At 31.7% G+C, this 20,222-nt stretch overlaps 1 protein-coding gene across 2 annotated transcripts; it reads right to left on the bottom strand.

The window, feature by feature from the left end:
- Window positions 1-14,599: 14,599 nt before the first annotated feature.
- LOC127252480 (squalene monooxygenase SE1-like) lies at window positions 14,600-18,859 on the bottom strand. 2 transcript variants are annotated; one of them, XM_051276672.1, is made up of 8 exons: window positions 18,596-18,859; window positions 17,377-17,488; window positions 17,099-17,273; window positions 16,850-17,018; window positions 16,480-16,698; window positions 15,558-15,833; window positions 15,299-15,469; window positions 14,600-14,884 (listed from the first exon to the last, which is right to left on the bottom strand). In XM_051276672.1, exons 1-8 carry the CDS (start codon window positions 18,833-18,835, stop codon window positions 14,762-14,764), a joined length of 1,485 nt encoding a protein of 494 aa, XP_051132629.1. In that variant the 5' UTR covers window positions 18,836-18,859; the 3' UTR covers window positions 14,600-14,761. The 2 variants fall into 2 exon arrangements, with proteins under 2 accessions (XP_051132629.1, XP_051132628.1); XM_051276671.1 differs by having other exon boundaries at window positions 14,603-14,884; window positions 15,188-15,469.
- Between the last annotated feature and the right edge of the window lie 1,363 nt (window positions 18,860-20,222).

The following is a 20,222-nucleotide window of genomic DNA, read 5'->3' as shown; positions in this document are numbered from 1 at the left end:
TACAATATAACTCAATAAAATGAGGCCGACGTTTCTCATGGATACCAAACCTCTTGAGAACCTTCTTCGGGGATACTCGAAGTAATACACGATCCCCAATCTTAAATTGTCCTGATTGCAACCCTGATCAACATAATATTTTTGTCAATTCTGGGTGCCCTTATATGACCCTGAATCACCCAGATATATCTACATAGTCTTTTTAACCAACTAGGACCCCAAGAATACTCTAACACCTGGGTCCTCCCAACATAATGGGATATGATATCACTACCCATAGAATACCTCAAATGGTTCAAAAACGATACTCGCATGATAGCTCTTGTTGTAGGGGAGCTCTATCAAAACAAATTGATGTAGCATCTCAAATAACAAATTTGAAGTGTCACCCAATTACAACAATATAAAATAGCCAAGAAACAACTATAACTAGTCAAAATGCACAACTCACTCAATTGTCAACTGACTTGCCTATCAACGACTATGATTAGTCGAATCCACGCTCACACAACTTATCCAATCAAAGGCTAAGTCGAGCCAAATTCACCGCTCACACAATTCATCAATCAATTTTTCAATTATGACTAACTCTAACCAAATATACGACTTACAAAATTCATTAATCAACCTATCAATCATCGGGTAAGTCTAGTTAAATCACCAGCTTACATAATTGATCAACTAACTTGCATGCCAATCAACGGGTTACACAATTACACAATTCATCAACCAATTTATCAATCAATGACTAAGTCTAGCCAAATTAACAACTCACACAATTTATCAATTAAATTGTCAATCAACATCTAAGTCTACCCAAATTCGTGGCTCACATAATTCATCAATCGACTCTCGAATAAAAAACAAAGCCTAGCCAAATCTATGATTTACACAATTTATCAATCGACTTCTCAATCAACGGCTAAATCTAGAAAAATTCATGGCTCACACAATTCATAAATTGACTTGTCAATCAACAAATAAGTTTGGTCAAATCCAAATTTACACAATTCATCAACTGATTTGTCAATCGATGGCTAAATCTAGTCAAATTCATGGCTCGCACAATTCATCAATTAACTTGCCAATCAACGGTTAAGTCTAGCTAAATTCTGGATCCACACAATGTATCAATCGACTTCAATTCACGTATAGACAATGTATTCATGCATCAACTACTAAAAATTATTTTATGATCAACGACACCAATAACCCGATGAATGGTTTATCAAATATACTATATATATCACATCAACTTCTATTAGATATTAATAGTATTATATCACAACAAGCTCACTATATACAATACAATGTATAATAATAATAATATAATCAATTCATGCACTTAGTTAGATGACTTATTCATTTAAGGCCTACATAATTTGACCTCTTATCGTACTTAGAGGAATCTAACCAACTCAATCAGCTCATGGGACTTGGTTCGTCAGACTCCATCTAACCACCAAACACGACCAATAAATTACTAGAATTTAGTGCATATCTTTGAAAATTTACAATAAATTCATTTTTAGCCCAAAAATTAAAACTAATTTGAAATCACATATAAACTTCCTAGATTTCATTTCAAAGACCAAGAATTAGATTATTCATTCGAATCATACCCAAAATATAATCTCACCTCACACAACCTATGTAACTCGAAAAGAAACATGATAGTTTTATCATAAAAATATATTTTACATTCAAATGGAATAATTTTGATCTTTAATTAAAGCTAATACATATATCTATATCTAAAAGGTAAAAAAAAAAAAACTAAACAAATAGAAAAATTATCAAAGTACTATACAATTCTTCTGTGAAGAAACAAAGTGTGTAAGTAAAAGTAATCTATATATTAATACCAAAATACCCTTAACTTTTATTACTTTTTTGTACTTGTATGAGTAAAAATGTCAAAAATTATTTTACATACTTTTACTAACCAATAAAATACTATTATTTATTAATACTTTGAATCAGAACGAAAAGAACATAAAATTCATTTTACACTCAAATTATAACTCATATGATATGCCAATTTGAAGCTAAAATTATAAAAAATCAAAATATGAAGTACAATGAGTAAGCCTAAAGTTTATATGGATAAAATAATTTAAAATAATGCATAAAAATTACAAAATTTAGTTTTAAGAGAAAATTACAAAAAATATCCTTCACACGTCGATTCAATTATAACTTTTGTCATTTATTTATCTCACTGACAAAATATATCCCCGCGTTTGCGAAAGTCACAATTTTTGTCATTTGACTGCACATGATGTTCACAAAATGACTATCCCACACGCACATCCAAATCACATAAATGACAATTTTTCAAACATATATGATATATTTTGCCTACAAGATGAATAAAGAAAAAAGAGATAATTGAATATACGTGGAGAATATTTTTTACAGTCTACCCTGAGTTTTAGTAACATACAAGATAAATGTATCAAAACTTACTTCAAAATTACTTCAAAATTGAATGAAAAAGAAAGGGTTCAGGTGGCTAGGGTTTTTTTTTTTTTAAGTAATGTTTGAGGAATAAAATAAAGGTGAAATATGGGTTAGAAAATAAAGTTTTTAAATTTTAAATTCAAAATAAAAACGTTACAAAATTTTGTTAAAAATGCTATTGATAAAACAATATACTTTGGTCATTGTTTTGGCTATAACTTTTTTCATTTGACTTTCAATTGACTCACCGTCCGTGAAATTTTGAAAGATAATTAAAAATCTATCTAAAGACATAAAATTCATTCAAAATGAGTAAGAAATTACAAATTTGCAATTGTTAGAAATCAACGTATCATTGAAGACAATTTTAAAATATTCAAATAAAAGAAATACTTAACGAAATGTGTATATTGTTGACATTAGTAATTTAATCGATCCATTTAAACTCGCTAATCTCTATTAAATTTTGGAGTATTACAACTACAATAATGACATGAGTTACTAGGTTGATTTCGTAGGCTTTATTGTAATTCAATAGAAGAGTTACTATTTTAATTTTGTAGGATTATCTTTATTCGGATCTTATATATAATATTATCTCATTTTCATATATTTTGTCACCATAGATACGAGAATTTAGTAAGTAATTAATAAATGTTTTAGTAAATATAATTATTGTCTAATAAAAATAATTATACATTAGTATTAAAATAACTAAACAGTTTAATTAAGATTAAAAAATTATAAATTATGAAATTTAAAATGTAAGTAAAATGAACAATTATATTTCCAAAAATAAAAATGACAAATGATGTAGAAGGAACGGAAATGAAAAAATATGGACATTTTATATAGGACGAAAGGAATAATAATTCTTTATAAAGAAATTACGAGTATATTTTTAGAGCATGAATCACCTACTGATTCATTATTTTGGGCAAATTACTATTCATTATTTTTTTTAAAAAAATATCAAATTAAATATATATTTTTTTATTTTTTATATTTATAATAAAATTTATTTTTACATTTAAAATCTTATGTCAATATCTATTAATATTGTCTTATACAAATAGTCAAGTTTAAATATTGTATAAATCAAAATTTAAATCCAAAATTCGAACCCAGCTAAACACACTTGTATTCGGTTGTGGAATTTTATTCCAAAATTACTATTCATCAATTTTTTTTCTTCCAAAAATATAAAATCAAATATCTATTTTTTATTTTTTATATTATATTAAAAATTAATTTCACATTCAAAATATTACATCAATGCCTATTTATATCACATCATACCATTATTTTAATTCATAATTTTTAATATTCAAATTTCATCTCAAATTTCGAAACCCCACATTTGCATGTGATGTTAATGTAAATGTCATGTCATATGAATAAATGAATGCTATGTGGTGGTGGGGGTCAATTTAATAGCCAAACATGCATGCATGCATGTGTGTCATCAGTAGTCCCTTCTACTCCGCATCCACATCACCACTTGTAAAGGCGTTTTTTTTTTTTTTAATAAAAAAATAACAATAATAAATACTTATATCCATCGTTCTAATTAATGTTCATTTTTTTTTATTGTTATTATAAAAATTATTCTGTTTTTTTTTTTAAATTAAAAAGTACTATTTTTAATACTGTTTCTTTATTTAAAAGAAAAAAAATATTTTTACTTATTTTCTTTTAAAATTTGTACCTGATAAAATGAACATAAATTTAAATACGAGAAATAATATATTACTATTTCTTTAGTTGTCAGCTAAATTATTGTAAAAGTCATTTATAGAGACTATTATTATTTATTATTAATTTTATTATTTTTACTTTAACACATAATAATTAATTTTTTATTATTAACCTACCACCTTGTTATTAATTATTTAATTAATTTCTTATAATACTCTCTCTCTTTTTACTTTATATATATACACACTAGAGTGGATCCCTAGTATGCACATAATAGTTATAAATTTTATTAAATTGTTAAAATTAATTATTATTATACAATAATTAAATTATTTTTAATTAAATTTTTAATATGAAAATTATTTGAATAAATTAAACTATTTTATACGATCAATTTTTAGTATTATTTATTTATTTATTATGTAAAAATTATATAAATAATACTCTTTTCATTCTACAATTTTTTTCATAATTTATAATCTTTTAATCTTAATTACTATATTTAATTATTTTAATTTATAATTATTTTCTTTAATATATTTTTTATTACTTACTAATAATGTATATTAGTAGTATTATCTTTTAATAGCTGCACCCGCCCATCCTTATTTTATTTTATTATTGTTAATTTTAAGTGGGCCTCACAAAGGAAATTTTAAAAAAACAAAATAGAAAAATTTTTGTTGTTAATTTTAAGTGGGTCCCACTAAAGAAAATTTTAAAAAATAAATGTTGATTCGCCAATATAAAAAAAATTTAAAAATATCTCGGGAAGATGTCTATCTTGGCATCAACCTCATAAGTTGATTTTCAAAAAAACAAAACAATATTTCCCTTTCGATAGCAAAAAGCGGAATATATAGTAGCAACCGGAGAATATACGCAGTTCCTCTGGATGCAACAGATGCTAGAGGATTATGGAATCAAATGCGAAAAATTTTTGGTGAATTTTGATAACACGAGCGCAATTAATATCTCCAAAAATCTGGTGCAACACAATCGAACGAAGAACATCAATATTCGGTATTATTTTATTTGCAATCTGGTCGAAGAAGGAATTTGCTGTCTGAAATACGTTCAGACAGATCACCAACTAGCATAAATTCTCACAAAATCCTTAAATTCGAATAACTTTGAAGCTCTTGTCGGGATCTTGGTATGTGCAAGAAGCAAAATACATGGCTCGTTATAAGTCAGATTAGCCGAATAATGTCATGTCTCCAAAGTGATGTATGGCTCATTCCCGTTGGAATATGTTGGTGAACAATATGTTAGGTTGAAAGGTTGAATGAAATGGGTTATGCACTTGAGGTGTTTTGGGTTGTGTTAGAATCAGTTGAGGTTGGGCTGAATATTGATAGCTCTTGACAAATTCATCTATCAAGAAAAGTTATGATATTTCAGCATTGGAGTCGGGGGGAAATCTAAACAAGTGACAAATGTCCTTTTTGTTTGATGTCTCCCAAAGAGAGAGAGATGGACAATTATTATGTTGCTGAAGATGTTTATGTGCTTGTGTTATGTTTGGTTGAGGAAAAGTTTGAAGTTTTCTGAAGTTAGCTTATAGTGTGTAAGGCTGATGTGACTGTTCTTATTGAGGTTGGTAAACATTAACCAAAAAAGAGAAGATTTTTATTAATATATTGTATTTTGTATTGAATTTTGGTTGATGTTTTCAAGAGATTTGATCAATGTATGGACATGGTGGACAACTACGACCATTAATCATGAACAAGTGATCCATTCTATAGTGGTCCAAATTGATCGATCTGGCATATCTCTGAAGGGAACATCTATTCTAAGGATTTGCTTGAGATGAATAGACAAATTTTTGGAGATTTGATTGAGACAAAATCTATAAGTCAAATCATGAAATTATTGGGAATAATTTCTTTCTTCATTCGGTGATTTTACTTTGTTGAGAATGTTGGGGTAGAGAAGTAACAATAGTGCGTAGAAAAGCAAAAAAGGACATGAGAAAGAAAAGAGTGAATTGAGAGGGGAACAATGGGAATTGAGTTTGTAGATGTTGTACGGTGAATGTTTGTGGGAGAAACTCTATGTGTGAGCGACATAGTGAGATTTCCAAGCGCAATGATTCATAGAACAACTTTGTAATATTGATTCGTTCTTCCTTGAGTATTAATCTTCCTGGGTTGGTACCTCCACACATAGGTCTTCGATGATTGAACTGGGTTAATAATTGTTTTGTATTTTGATTTTACTGCTATCAGAGTACACACGTTATTTGATCTATCTACGAACTATCTGTGTGCATTCGAGTTTATCTGGAAATATTTTGGTGGTGTTGTTTCGTGTTCGTTGAATATAAAAGGGTTGGGACCAACAAGGTAAAATTTAAGCACAATATGATATATTACATAAGAAAAATACTAAATTCTTCCTAAAGGAATTACACTACTACTGAGAAAGTGTTTCTAGCTATTATTTTTGCTTTTAAGAAATTTAAGCCATATTTTATATGAAGCAAGACCTTGGTGTATGCTAACCATACAGTTATAAAATATTTTATTGAGAAGAAGAAGTCAAAAGCTCGCCTCACTCGATAGGTGCTGCCGCTCTAGGAATTTGACATAAAAATCAAGGATAAAAAAAAAAAGTATGATTATATAGTAGAACATATGAGCAGACTGACATAGCCGGAGGACAGAACAATAGGTATTAATGAATATTTTCCTAATAAAAGTTTGTTTCTTTTGTAGGAAAAACAACCATGGTTAGTGGAACTAGGCTAAGCACCTCGCAATCGAACAACTTCCACCACTATCAAGCTAGCGAAAGCGTCTAGTAAGTTTGGCAAGTGATCACTTTTGGAATTTGTTTTACTTGTTTAATATTGGTTTAGATTAGATTATAGAAGATGCTTAGATGAGTAAGAAATTTCACAAATACTAGATAAATGTCATGGTTCCCACATAGGTTGTCAGTTCACGGGTTAGAGGACACAGGTTTTACAATTAGGATTCTATTGGCCTATTCTACCAAAGAATGTTAATGGCTTTGTCAAAGCTTGAAACCATTGTCAAACATTATAATCTATTTTGAAGAGAGATGAGATATATTGGGAGAACACCAAAAGAAGAAGAAAATGCAAACAAAAACTTAGATGTGGATGTACTCATAAACGTTTTCACGCCTAAAAAACAAATGAAGTCGTGGAGCTTAGGTGTGGCTGTGAGTGATTACACCTAACAGGCTGTTCAAAGTGTCCAATCAAACTCTTTCACTTCATTCAATTATTTTTTCCACCAATATACGAGGGATGATGACTACGAATAAACCACGAAAAATAACAAGACACTAAATTTTTCAACGTGAAAAACTCCTTCAAAATGAAGGATAAAAGTCATGAGGCCTATCACCCGACCCAAAGGCAAAATCCACTATATCAAAAATTTTATACAATCGAAGATAGCCACAACCAAAAAAACACTATCAAATTCCACACCCAATTACATAAATCAAACCCCAATAATAAGAGATCTCCCAACTACAAACAACTCATTCCAATCACCAACCAACAAGATTCAAAATCGAATCCAAACAAGTAAATAGTGAGAAATCAACGATTCCAAGAACATCCAAGGACGATGAGACTATTGATCATAAACGAGTTGAAGAAATTCTCTCTTGCTTGTCGATTTTTTCCCGTGCATGGATAACGATTGCCTTCTCTAAATCTCTTCTCCAAAAATTGATCTCACTCCCAACTATAAAGGTTAGGGCAAAAATTGGAAAAAATGAGCTCTCAATTATTTTGGGCTAACATGAATTGCTGGGCCTTCTACACATATGAGGAATCCAAATCCAACAATTTTCCATCTTCCGACTATATGGAGGAGACAACCAACCCTGTAGAACTCGAACTTGTCTCTTGGAATACTTTTAGTGCAAATATCCACACCATTCTCATCCGTGTGGATCTTATCAACTTTAACCAATTTAGAATCCAAAACCTCTCGAATCCAATTGTACCTTGTATCAATATGTTTCGATCTCCCATGAAATGTCGGATTCTTGCTAAGATGGATAGCACTTTGATTGTCGCAATACAAAACATATTTTTGTTGAGTGAAACCAATTTCACTCACAAAAGTCTTAAACCATAATAACTCTTTGCAAGCTTCAGTAGCCACAATAAACTCCGCCTCGGTTGAAGAGAGTGCAACACATTTCTACAATCGGGACTGCCATTAAATAGCTCCCCCTGCATAAGTTATCAAGTATCACTACAAAAAATTTCATAGCAAAAGCTAATGAAGTCATAGTAAAAAATTTTTTTCGACGAAACTCATGTTGTCGCCTATATCGCGTTAGTAAGGGACTTTGGCAACAGTATGAATTTCGTAACAAAAAATAAGTTTTTTACAATGAAGATTAAGAAAAGATATATAACTATGAACATATAATTTTGTAGCTAAAGCTCTTTTGCTATAAAAATAATTTTCATAACAAAAGTGTTTTAACAACAAAATATACATGAGTTTTTTAGCCAAACGGTTTTAGCTATGAAAAATAGTTTTGTAACTAAAAACCTTTTTATATGAAAATAGAATTTTCTAGCAAAAATATTTAGAGATGAAATTATTTATGTAGTATATAATTATTATTATCGATGAAATTAATTTTTGTTGCTAAATGAAATTTTTTAACTACAAAAATATTTTATAGTTGAAAATATTATAACTAATTAGATACTTTTTTTTAGTGTATCCAGAAGTAGACTTCCTATAATCAATATCTCCGGCCATATCAGAATTTATATAACAAACAAGCTCCATTTATTAGTACCAAAGCGTAACCTCACACTCGAAGTTCCCCGAAGATATTTCAGAATCCACTTTACTGCACTCCAATACTCTTTGATTGGATTCAACATGAATCGGCTGACAACACCAACTGCATGAGCTATGTCCGGCTAAGTACACACCATAGCGTACATCAAACTTCCAACTGCTAAGGCATAAGAAATCCGCTGCATATCTTCCTTTTATTTCTCTTTAGAAAGACACTAATTTAAACAAAGCAGCAAGTGGCGTAGAAGTAGCTTTGGTCTTGTCCATGTTGAACCGTTGCAACACTTTTTCGATATATTTTTCTTAGGATAACCACAAATTTTTCTCTTCTCTATTATGAGAAATATACATCCTAAGAATACTTCTAGCTGGCCCAAAATCTTTCATTGCAAAATGCTTGCTCAACTTCTTCTTCAAATTATTTATTTTTAGGTTGAAAAACCTACAATAAGCATATAATTTACATAAAGAAGGAAGATAAGAATATCAGTACCTGAGAACCACTGCACGAAAACCAAGGGTCGGCATCAGTCTACTTGTACCCTAATTGAATCATAACATATTTGAAGTTCTTGTACCACTGCTTCGGAGCCTATTTAAGCTCATACAAGCTCTTTTTCAATTGGCAAACATGGTTTTCTTTCCCTTTCACCAAAAAACCTCTAGGCTGTTCCATATAATATATTCTTAGAGATCACCATGAAGAAATTCCATCTTGACATCAATTTGATCCACTTCTAAGTCAAGACAAACAACCAAACTCAAGATAACACGAATAGAAGTCATCTTGACAACCAATGAAAAAATCTCCTCAAAATCAACACCATGTTTTCTACTAAAGCCCTTCACAACAAGCCTAGCTTTATATCGAAGAGAGGATGAGTGTTCTTCATACTTCACCTTATAGATCCACCTATTTTTCAAGGCCCTTCTATCTCTTGGAAACTCAATCAATTCAACGTGTCATTAGCACGTAGGGATTGCATTTAATCCTTCATAGCAACAATTCACATTTCTTTTTCAGGACTCTAGACGGCTTCTTCATAATCCTCAGGCTCTCAATTCTCGATTAAAAGCATATACTCCGTAGATGAATACCTAGTGGAGGGTTGTCTATTCCGGGTAGACCTTCTCAATGAAGATTATGCCATATCCATCGAACTCTCAGAATAATCCGGACCAACATCAACATCATCAATGACATCATCATCGATAGACTAATTTTCATCACCACCCACTTTTGGTGTTAAAACTCGATCCGAATGAATCAAGTCTTTATTTTGAATATTTGGTTTATGATTCATCTCAATGTCCTCAATTGTTTGATCCTCCATGAATACAACATCACGGCTTCTAACAAGCTTTTTCTCAACAGGATCGTAACACCTATAGCCAGATTCATCATCACCATAGCCAATGAAAATGTATTGTCGAGCCTTAGCATCCAACTTGGATCGCTCATCCTTAGGTACATGAACAAAATACTTGCATCCAAAAACTCTGAGGTGGTCATAAGATACTTTTCTTCCGTACCAAACTCTGTGAGGAACATTTGTCTCCAAGGCCACTGTAGGATTTGGGTTAATAATGTGAGCAATTACATATAAAGCTTCACCCCAGAAATATTGAGGCAATTTCGCATCCGAAAGCACACATCTGACTCTCTCCATTAATGTTCTATTCATCATTTATGCCAAGACATTTAATTGCGGAGTTTTAGAAGACATTTTTTTTATGCCGAATACCATGCTTCGACAATAAGCATCAAATGGTCCACGATATTCGCCTCAATTCTTAGTCGTGATGCACTTCAATTTCTTACTTGTTTCTCTCTCAACAGAAACATAGAACTCAACAAAAGCATCAAAAACCTGATCGTTCGATTTCAACACTCGAACCCATAATTTTCTTGAGTGATCATCAATAAAGGTAACAAAATATACTGCACCTCCGAAGAACTTTACCTTCAAAGGACCACACATATCTGAATGGATCAATTCAAGAATATTTCTCTTCCTCGTAGGAGGGTGATGAACAAAGGAAATCCGTCTTTGCTTTCCTACAAGGCATTGTGAACACTTATCAACCTGAGCACGTCTAACACCAGGGACTAGGTTTTTTCTTTGCCAAAGTATCAAACCATTTCTCACTAATGTGACTCAATCTCCTATGCCATAAGCTCGAATAACTCCTATTCTGAAATGCATTAAGATCATTTGAAGAAATAATAGCATAAGATCAATATAAACTATATTTTTTTTCTTACCCTGAGCAATTACCATAAAACCTTTGGTAATCTTTCATATTCCATCACCAAAATGGTAGGAATGTCCATCATCATCTAGCTAACCAATGGAAATTATATGCATTCGAACATTGGGAGCATGTCTTACATCATTTAGCACTAGTATGTATCCACTACTAGTATCCAAACATAGTGTTCTTGTATCTACTACTTTCGCCAAACCATTGTTTCTTATCTTTAAGACTCCAAAGTCTCCCGGAGTATATGATGTGAAGAAATTTCTATTGGCAGTCACATGAAATGCAACTTCACTATCCACAACCCAACTAGTCTCAGTTTGGGTCATATTAATTTCCTTTTCCTCACACACAACAACGAGATCCTCCAGTATTGTCGTATTTACACGATCATTGCTCCTATTATCATCTTTCTGCTCATACTTATTGTCCTTGTCTTTCTGCTCATTTTTCAACTTAAAACAATACCTTCTAACGTGTCCCTGTTTTCCACAATGATGACACTCAAGGTCTTTGTATTTTGGCTTTGAATTACTCTTTCCTTGGTTTTTTTCTCGATTCCCATTATCTCAGCCTACATTCCGACTTCTCTCTCTATTATTCGTACTTAGGATCTCCGAATAAGAAGATGAAGTGCCAAGAGTCTTCATTCTCACCTCTTCATTCAAAGTGGCACTTTTGAGTATTAAATAGCCACAAACCAAGTACCTCATCATCAAACTTCACTCCCATGCCTAAAAGTTGATCGAAGCATCCTTGAAACACATTTATATGGTCGGAAATAGACTTGCTCTCATGATAACTCAATCGCATAACCTGATTGAGTAGAAACAACTTATTGTTGCCAGTCTTCAAAGCATATAAACTTTATAGCTTGTCTCATAATCTTTTGGCAATGGTCTCATTCACAATGTGATTCAAAACATTGTCTTCTACCTATTGCCTTATGAAACCGCATACTTGTCGATGCTCCAATTCCCCAATCTGCATCAGGTATTTTTAACATCATACTTTGTCGCAGAAAACACTAGCTCATGTAACTTCTTCTCGTATAGAAGATCAGTTATCTTTCCATAGGTTATTCCATCTAAGCAAACCATCATTCCCAAGTTCACATCCATCCTTCAATGGTGAATAACACTTCCAAACAACCTTGCTCTGATACCACTTTGTGTTAGGAGAATACCGGAAGAAGAAGAAAATGCAAACAAAAAATCATATGTGGATGTACTCTTAAGCGTGGTCACGCCTAAAAACAGATGAAGGCATGGAGTTTAGGTGTGGCTGTGCGTGATCACACCTAAGCAGGGTGTTCAAACTGTCCCCTTAAACTCTTTCACTTCATTCAATTATTCTTTCCACCAATATACGAGGGATGATAACCGCAAATAAACCACAAAAAGAACAATATGAGACACCAACACTTTTAACGTGGAAAACTCTTTCAAAATGAAGGATAAAAACCACGAGGCCTATCACCCAACCCAAGGACAAAATCCACTATATCAAAAATTCCATACAATCAAAGATAGCCACAACCAAAAAAGGCTATCAAACTCCAAACCCAATTACAAGAATCGAACCCCAATAACACGACGTCTCCCAACTACAAAGAACCTATTCCAATCACCAACCAACAAGATTCAAAATTGAATCCAAATAAGTAAATAGTGAGAAATCAACGATACCAAGAAGAACATCCAAGGACAATGAGACCGTTGATCGGAACCGAGTTGAAGAAATTCTCTCTTGGTTGTCGATTCTTTCGCATGCGTGGATAACGATTGTCCCTCTATCAATCTCTCCTCCCAAAATTGATCTCACTTCCAACTATAAGGGCTAGGGCAATAATTAGCAAAAATGATTCTTAATTCTTTTGTGCTAACATGAATTGTTGAGCCTCTTACACATAGGAGGACCGCAAACCCAACAAGATACACACACTTGGTAGGCAACAATCAAAAATAAAATTTAAACATAGATGTTCTCGATACAAATCAAATAATTTGAGAAGGAAAATGCAAAAATGAACATGTATAGATAGGTACGAGTGTATAGATAGTTTTACCATTTAAAGAGTAATCATCAAATGAATCTATAACAATCACCTTAGTTCACTATTGTTCCTGTATGTATTTCAAAATCAAATCAAATCAAATACCAAGAAAAAACCTAATGTTAATGGAATGTTCATGTTCACACAAAATTGGAGGCATGTTTGATTTACCTTTTCCAAGCTTCGAGACAGAGACTGAACCATAGCCATGAGAACCAGCTTCGAGAGGCTTTTAAAGGATGATCACTAATGGAAAATTGGGCAGAAAATGAAATAGGATTTCATGTGAACAATTTTTTCATTTTAAAAAAAATAATTTTATAGGAATGGCGCGACCAACCACACCTCCTTTTCTATATTTAAAAATTATTTTATAAGAGAGGAGCGAATAACCGTGTCTCCTTTTTAATTTAGAAAAATAATTTTTAAAAAAAGTAATATTACAAAGTGGCACCACAAACAATGCCCTTGTTTATTTTTTAAAAAATAATTTTTTACTATAGGTGTGACAAACGGCACCTCTTTTTTTTATTTTTAAAGATTCTTTTATAATAGAGGCGCAAACAAGCTCGCATCCTCTTTATTTTTTGAAAATAATATTTTAGTAGTGATGCAAAGAAACCTCCTTTTTTTTACTTTTTAAAAATGATTTCTTAGACCTTTCCCTATGATTTTTTATTTTGTGTATATAATTGTAAAGTAGAGGCATGGTTGTTTGCGCCTCTCCAACCGACCTAAACACAATAATGATTTTTCATTTTTAAATATTTGATTTAGAATAACCAACTGTGATGAAGCAAATAAACAAACAAACAATTATACTTCCTCCCAAACAAAAATCAAGACATCAACTCCGGAGCATATCAAAGATCAAATATTTCCATATCAACATATAACTCTTAGTTCTTTTATATATATAGACAATCAGGAAGGAAAACGAGGATATGGAGTCAATCATGTGTCTAGTCCTTAGTTGATGAATAAGTAAAATAGAACTAAATTGAAATAATAAGTATTTTTTTATATAGAAAATAATTAGGTGTGGTTTTCTGCGCGAAAAAGTATATATATATTTACGTTTGGCGCCAACATCAGCAATAACTGATGCCTGCAAATTTCAGAAATTTCACTGCAATTTATTTATTTACATATTTGCTTTACATTTTTAATATAGTATTATCTTATAAAAATTATTTTAATTTTGTGCAAGAGATATCGTTCCATATTAATTACTGTCAATTTTAGTATATTTGCATGGCTTTGGTGTGGAAAGCAATGCTAATATACTGAAATTGTCATCAACTTAACACCAAATATTTCACGTCAAAATGACTTTTTACAGGACAGTCTAGAAAATTTATCTATCCACACAGCCAAGAAATATCTGCATCTGTCATAGTAATAACTGATCTCTGCATATTCTTATTACATTTTATAGTTTTAATTAAATAAATAGGAGGTAAAGTTACAAACTCAGCTTATTAATTAGAGGGAATTTGAGTCTGTAGTAAGCTGGAATAGTAGCAAGGAAGAACATTTCTCTAACTCCTTCTGCGTTTATAATTGGTAATATAATTCCACCTGCAACCTGTATATGCATGTAAACATTATTAATTAGGTTGTAATAGATAAGGATAGATTGATTAATATCTAAATTTCGACGCGGCTACAGTTCCAATTAAATATAATCAACACGGTGCTGATAACAAAATAATATTATATATATATATATATTAAACAATACATTAAATATAAATTTATAGCACACATATAAAATAGACCCCACAATATATATATATATATATACTAATACTTTATACAATATGTATTGTCTGTTATATTTTCGAATGTTATCAATGCTAAATTTAGATAAATAGAAAAAGGGAGTTACCCAAATAAATTTGACGCCTAACCAAGCTCTTTCCGGAGTAGGAAAGGGAAGTAGAAATCTCCCAACACCAAGCAAACCCATAGCAAAGAAATGCAGAAACATTAAGCTCACCGGCCTCGGATTTAATCCCGACACCACAGAAATAATACTGCTGGAGAAAATGCCACCGAGGCTTAGGTAGTCGAACAAAGCCTGCTGCACTTCTTGCTTTACTGGATCAGACGACATGCTGACTATCTTGTAAAGTGCATCAGCAAGTATGTTTATTGTCGATGCCAGCGGCTGCAAATCAAAATTAAATTTCCATATTGTGTTTGCACATAAATTGATTGAATTCAATTGGTAATTGTGTTGGTTTCATTCAACTTACTTTTCTCAGGATATAGAAGGAGTCGAGATACTTGCAAAGTGTAGCTGAGTCGCTTAAATCACGCACGTTTCTGAGAACATTGCGGAGGACAACAATGTCGGAGAGGGCGACAGTCATTCCTCCTGCAGTTACAGGTTGGCGCATGTTGAAAGCGTCGCCAATCAGAAGCACGCCGGGAGGGGGATGAGGATTTGCCGGCATGCTTCTGGTGGTCATCGTTCTTATGTTTCGTTTCTCGATTGCTGCTATGAATGATTCATATAGCTGAGGAGGAATCTGAAAAAGGGAGTGAGTGTAGTTTAGTCAGGTTATCACTAGAAAGAGCTGCAAATTAAGCAAATGAATTGACTTAAATTTGTGGTATATATATAAATTAACTTGTTTGAATTCAGTAACAGATCAGCTAGAAAAGGTTTGGGAAAAGTATCTATTTTGCTACAGAGATAAATATATCATTTTCATATATGTGGTAGGAGGGCAGCTGTTACATTGCTGATTTGAAAACATTGACTAAGATTCTAGAAAACACCGTAATTCCAGATAATAAATCATTTATATTAATATTTTACAAAATAGAGTACATGACATATTTTTATAAAGAAATGACACTGTAATAATTTTTTCGAATAATATCAATAAGGGTCCATGAAACATCGATCAAGAGTGTAGAAAGCATGTGGTATATTTAAAACTTGTGCTATCTGGACTATTGATCGATATTTTTTGGACTTCTAATGGATACTCTCTAAGCGTTGAGTGTTACTGTCTGAAAAAAAATCTGTCACGGTACTGATTTATATATTTATTTATATTCATCTTGTCAACGGCTCTAGTAAATGCAAAGGAGCTAGGTGAATCCATAGAGTAGAAGAGCAAAGTGAGTGATTTTGGAAACACATATAGTTATGAATATGAATAGTACCTGAGGAGCCACAACTGTCTTGAGATAAATGGCCATTTGGTCTTTGGCAGTTGAAGGAACCTTTTGTCTGGGAACATCTACAATACACCGAACTTCTCTACTGCTGATAGGATAAAATATCATCGAAGATGGATCAGCAAAAATAAGATGCCCATAATTTGCATAGGGAAGTTGGCAATTCTCCAGGACCAGACCGACGAACCAGGAAGACGAGTCTACCTGGATAAATCATGGAACAAACATTATAATTAAACAGTTTATTTCGATATATATTAAGAATTCTAGACATAAAGATGACGTCGGAATTAATTCCTAGACACTACTAGTTAAATTTTGTTAAGGTATATATATATTGTATTACAGTCATGACCTGGGAAGTGCAGAGTGATCTACTCAAGTTGGCAAAGCCTCCATCACAAACAACAGTGAGAGGAGCAAAAGATGTTCTTTCTTCCCCATTCTTCGTCTTGTACCTCACTCCTCGAATTATTCCCTTTTCCGAAACCAAGGATGTCACTGCTCCTTGTTCAAGCCTTACACTATATATATATCCATATATATATAAGAATGTGTTTTGAAATAAAGAAGAATGTTTCGAAAATATGAAATTATATACTACTTGGGAAGTGTCGATGCTTTGTGTCTCATGTTTTGTATGAAGCGGCCATTGTGAAAGCTTCTTCCAGAGACATCTGAAGGGAAATTGTCCAAGGGATATGGTATTTTAACATTCTTACCATCCTTGTAAAAGGCAAATCCCAAAACTTGTTGAGCATCTATGTCTTCCAAGCAATCTGCACTCAGTAATAATTTTCATTTACATCGGAACTAATCAAAAACAGAAAGACAGCCATACTCTGTCATCATATATATATATGTTTGTTTGCTATATTTTACCTTGGAGACCTAACTCAGTTAATCTCAAATATCCTCCAGGATGTAGCAGCTCACCAACAAAGCGATCCGGCTCTGTTAAATCCCTCTCGATGATATGAACTTCACGTCCGTCCTGCACTTACATACGAATAGGCCAGACTACAAATCTTCTACCACTTAACACTAATTCAAAATTGCTCAAAACTTCCTCTTACTTCCAATGAATAAATGGCAAATCTATTACGGCGCCAACTCTAAACTTGGAAAATTATAAAGAACAGCAAGCAAACCAACAAAGCTCCAGCTACAAAACATGTCCTAATTCTGTAGTAATTGTGTATATATATATATATATATTCGCTAATGATTTATCGCAGTTTGCCCATATGTAAGGCAGACATTACATAAATGATACTTCTACTACATTATAATAATACAAGATACTGTACATATTATGCAGGCCGTTTCGGATATTTTTAAGGCTCTGAGCAAAAAATAAATAATAGGCCTATAAACAAATAATTCTTTTCCCTAGTGTGAAGTAGATTGCCAGGCCTGTTTGGATACATATCCTGACTATTATAACATTTCACAATATCTTCACTAAAAATTATATGATTATTTTTTTTTTTTTTTAAATCTGGTTAGAATTTATTATAATTATAATTGGATTTAAGATTAATTTTAAAAAAATTATAGTTATAGTTTATTAGAATTAGAATTGGATAATTGTAGAGAAAAACATGAGATAAAATTTAAATTAAATTAAATTTTATTATATCTAATAATAGTAGTGGGCTTTAAAAATATTTACGAATTCTAAGGCAAACTAAAAAATATGGGCCGGCCGAACCTAATAACCTGTAAATCAGGCTCAACGGAAAAGTCACGCTGCGAACCATGTGTGGTAGGTCACAAGTCCAACCCCTACACGACTAGGTCATCCCTTACGGGACTAGTACATTATACTTAGCTTGGAGTAATGAAGTCCATTAACTAAAAGAAATTACTCCGTGTGTGTTTGTTTGAAGAATTTTAGTAGATTTCTATTATTCACATACTTTTTTTCCTTAAAAAATATCAAATCAAACACTTATTTTTCATTTTTTATATTATACTAAAATCAATTTTATATTCAAAATATCACATCAATCTATATTTATATCACATCATACGACTATTCCGATTCAAATTTTTTACTACTCAATTTTTACTAGTACTACTACCTTAATTACCTTACCTTGCCTAGCGCATAGGCGAGCGCGGCTCCAGCTACACCGGCACCCACGACAATAACATCAGTCGTTTCAGGGGCGGCGCTGCACTTGATCCTCAAACCGGCAGAGCTCTTGATGACACAGTACTCATTTCTACTTAAGGCCTTGAAATTGATCGTTATCCTTTTCTCCCTTCGAATATCGCAATGCAACACAGATCCAAACAACGGGGAAATGAAATCGCCGGCATTAATCACCATCATTTTTTCAGTCAGTCGATCGTTGGATTCGTCGTGGTTAGAATTGGCATAGCGGCTTTATATATATATATATATATAGGGACACTGTGAACTGAATTTGCTTCGACTTCCTTCTCAATAATTAACTGCGCCTTCACGTTAGGCTCGTTAATTAAACAATTATGCTATATACAGTGCAGTGCAGAGCACTCTTCGCTATATATGGTGCCAAAATTAGACAGGAATAAATATTACTTGATCATGTTAAATTATCTTACTTAAAACTTAAGCTAGTAGATATTATTTATGTATAAATATATATGACAAAATTTTTTTATATAAAATTATATATGTTAAAATATTTTATTTTTCATATGATAGGCAAAAAGTTCTATGTTATTGATGAATATATATTGAATGCAACTTTAAGATATAATTTATAAAAGAACAACCACAATTATATGAAAAATTAAATTAAAAAAATATTTTGATATTAAATTTAAATCAATATATATTAATTTATTAAAAATATTATCTTTTTAAAATATTTTATTTTATTTTTTCTATTATAAAAAGATTAATACTTATTTAAATATATATATATATATAATTGTTTGATAGTGTGGGGAGTAAATTTGTGACTATAAGTTCATGAGTATATATATATATATATTTTAGGTGTCTGGGTGTGAAGGTCACAAGTCCACTTCCTACCCACCAGGCAATATATATATATTTGTAAATATATGAATATGCACACAACTATAAGAGAAAAATATCAAATTGAACAAAAATTTCATTTGAATATGCATTAATTAAATTGCATATTGGAACAAGTTTTGAATATGGTCCTTAAAATTCTTAAATGGCATGCCTTCAATTAAAGATTGACAATTATCAAATACGTGCTAATGTGTTTCCAAGCCGTGTCGTTTTGACTAGAAGATAAATCTTGTTTATTTGTACAATCAAATATATACAAACTAAGATTTTTACCATTAAACCATGTTTTAATTTGGATATTTATTTAAAACATTAATGTATATATAATTTTTTTAAAATCTAAATATTTATTTTAAAAATTTGGCCGAGCCAGGCACGGCCTAACCTTCATAAGCGCAGGCAAAGTCCGATTCATTAGCGTTCCGGGCCAGGCACTGTCTGAAAATTTTCAGGCTTATTTTTATAAGCCCAATAATGATTTTTTTTTTTTTTTTCTGCAGTGCTCGAACCGAGCTTTCGGACCGTGCTTATTTTTGTCACCCTGCTTGAAAATACTTTATTATTCCACAAAGCATGGATCTAGGTCTTAGTCCACTTTATGTGTATATATAAATAGTAGTCACCATCCTATCAAACTTACTTATCTTAATTATTTTCAACATTATTTATCTACTTCAACTTAAAAATA

This window comes from Andrographis paniculata, unplaced genomic scaffold, assembly GCF_009805555.1.
Source record: "Andrographis paniculata isolate CXL003 unplaced genomic scaffold, ASM980555v1 Contig46END, whole genome shotgun sequence".
Lineage (NCBI taxonomy): Eukaryota > Viridiplantae > Streptophyta > Magnoliopsida > Lamiales > Acanthaceae > Andrographis > Andrographis paniculata.
Note: the sequence above shows the minus strand (reverse complement) of the source record. Positions and strands in the feature narration are given on the sequence as shown.

Coding starts and splice junctions, on each gene's coding strand:
- LOC127252480 (XM_051276671.1), bottom strand. CDS start 18,835: ATGATGGTGATTAATGCCGGCGATTTCATTTCCCCGTTGTTTGGATCT. Junction 17,489..18,595: donor TCGCCTATGCGCTAGGCAAG/GTAAGGTAATTA, acceptor ATGTAAGTGCAG/GACGGACGTGAAGTTCATAT. Junction 17,274..17,376: donor AACTGAGTTAGGTCTCCAAG/GTAAAATATAGC, acceptor TACTGAGTGCAG/ATTGCTTGGAAGACATAGAT.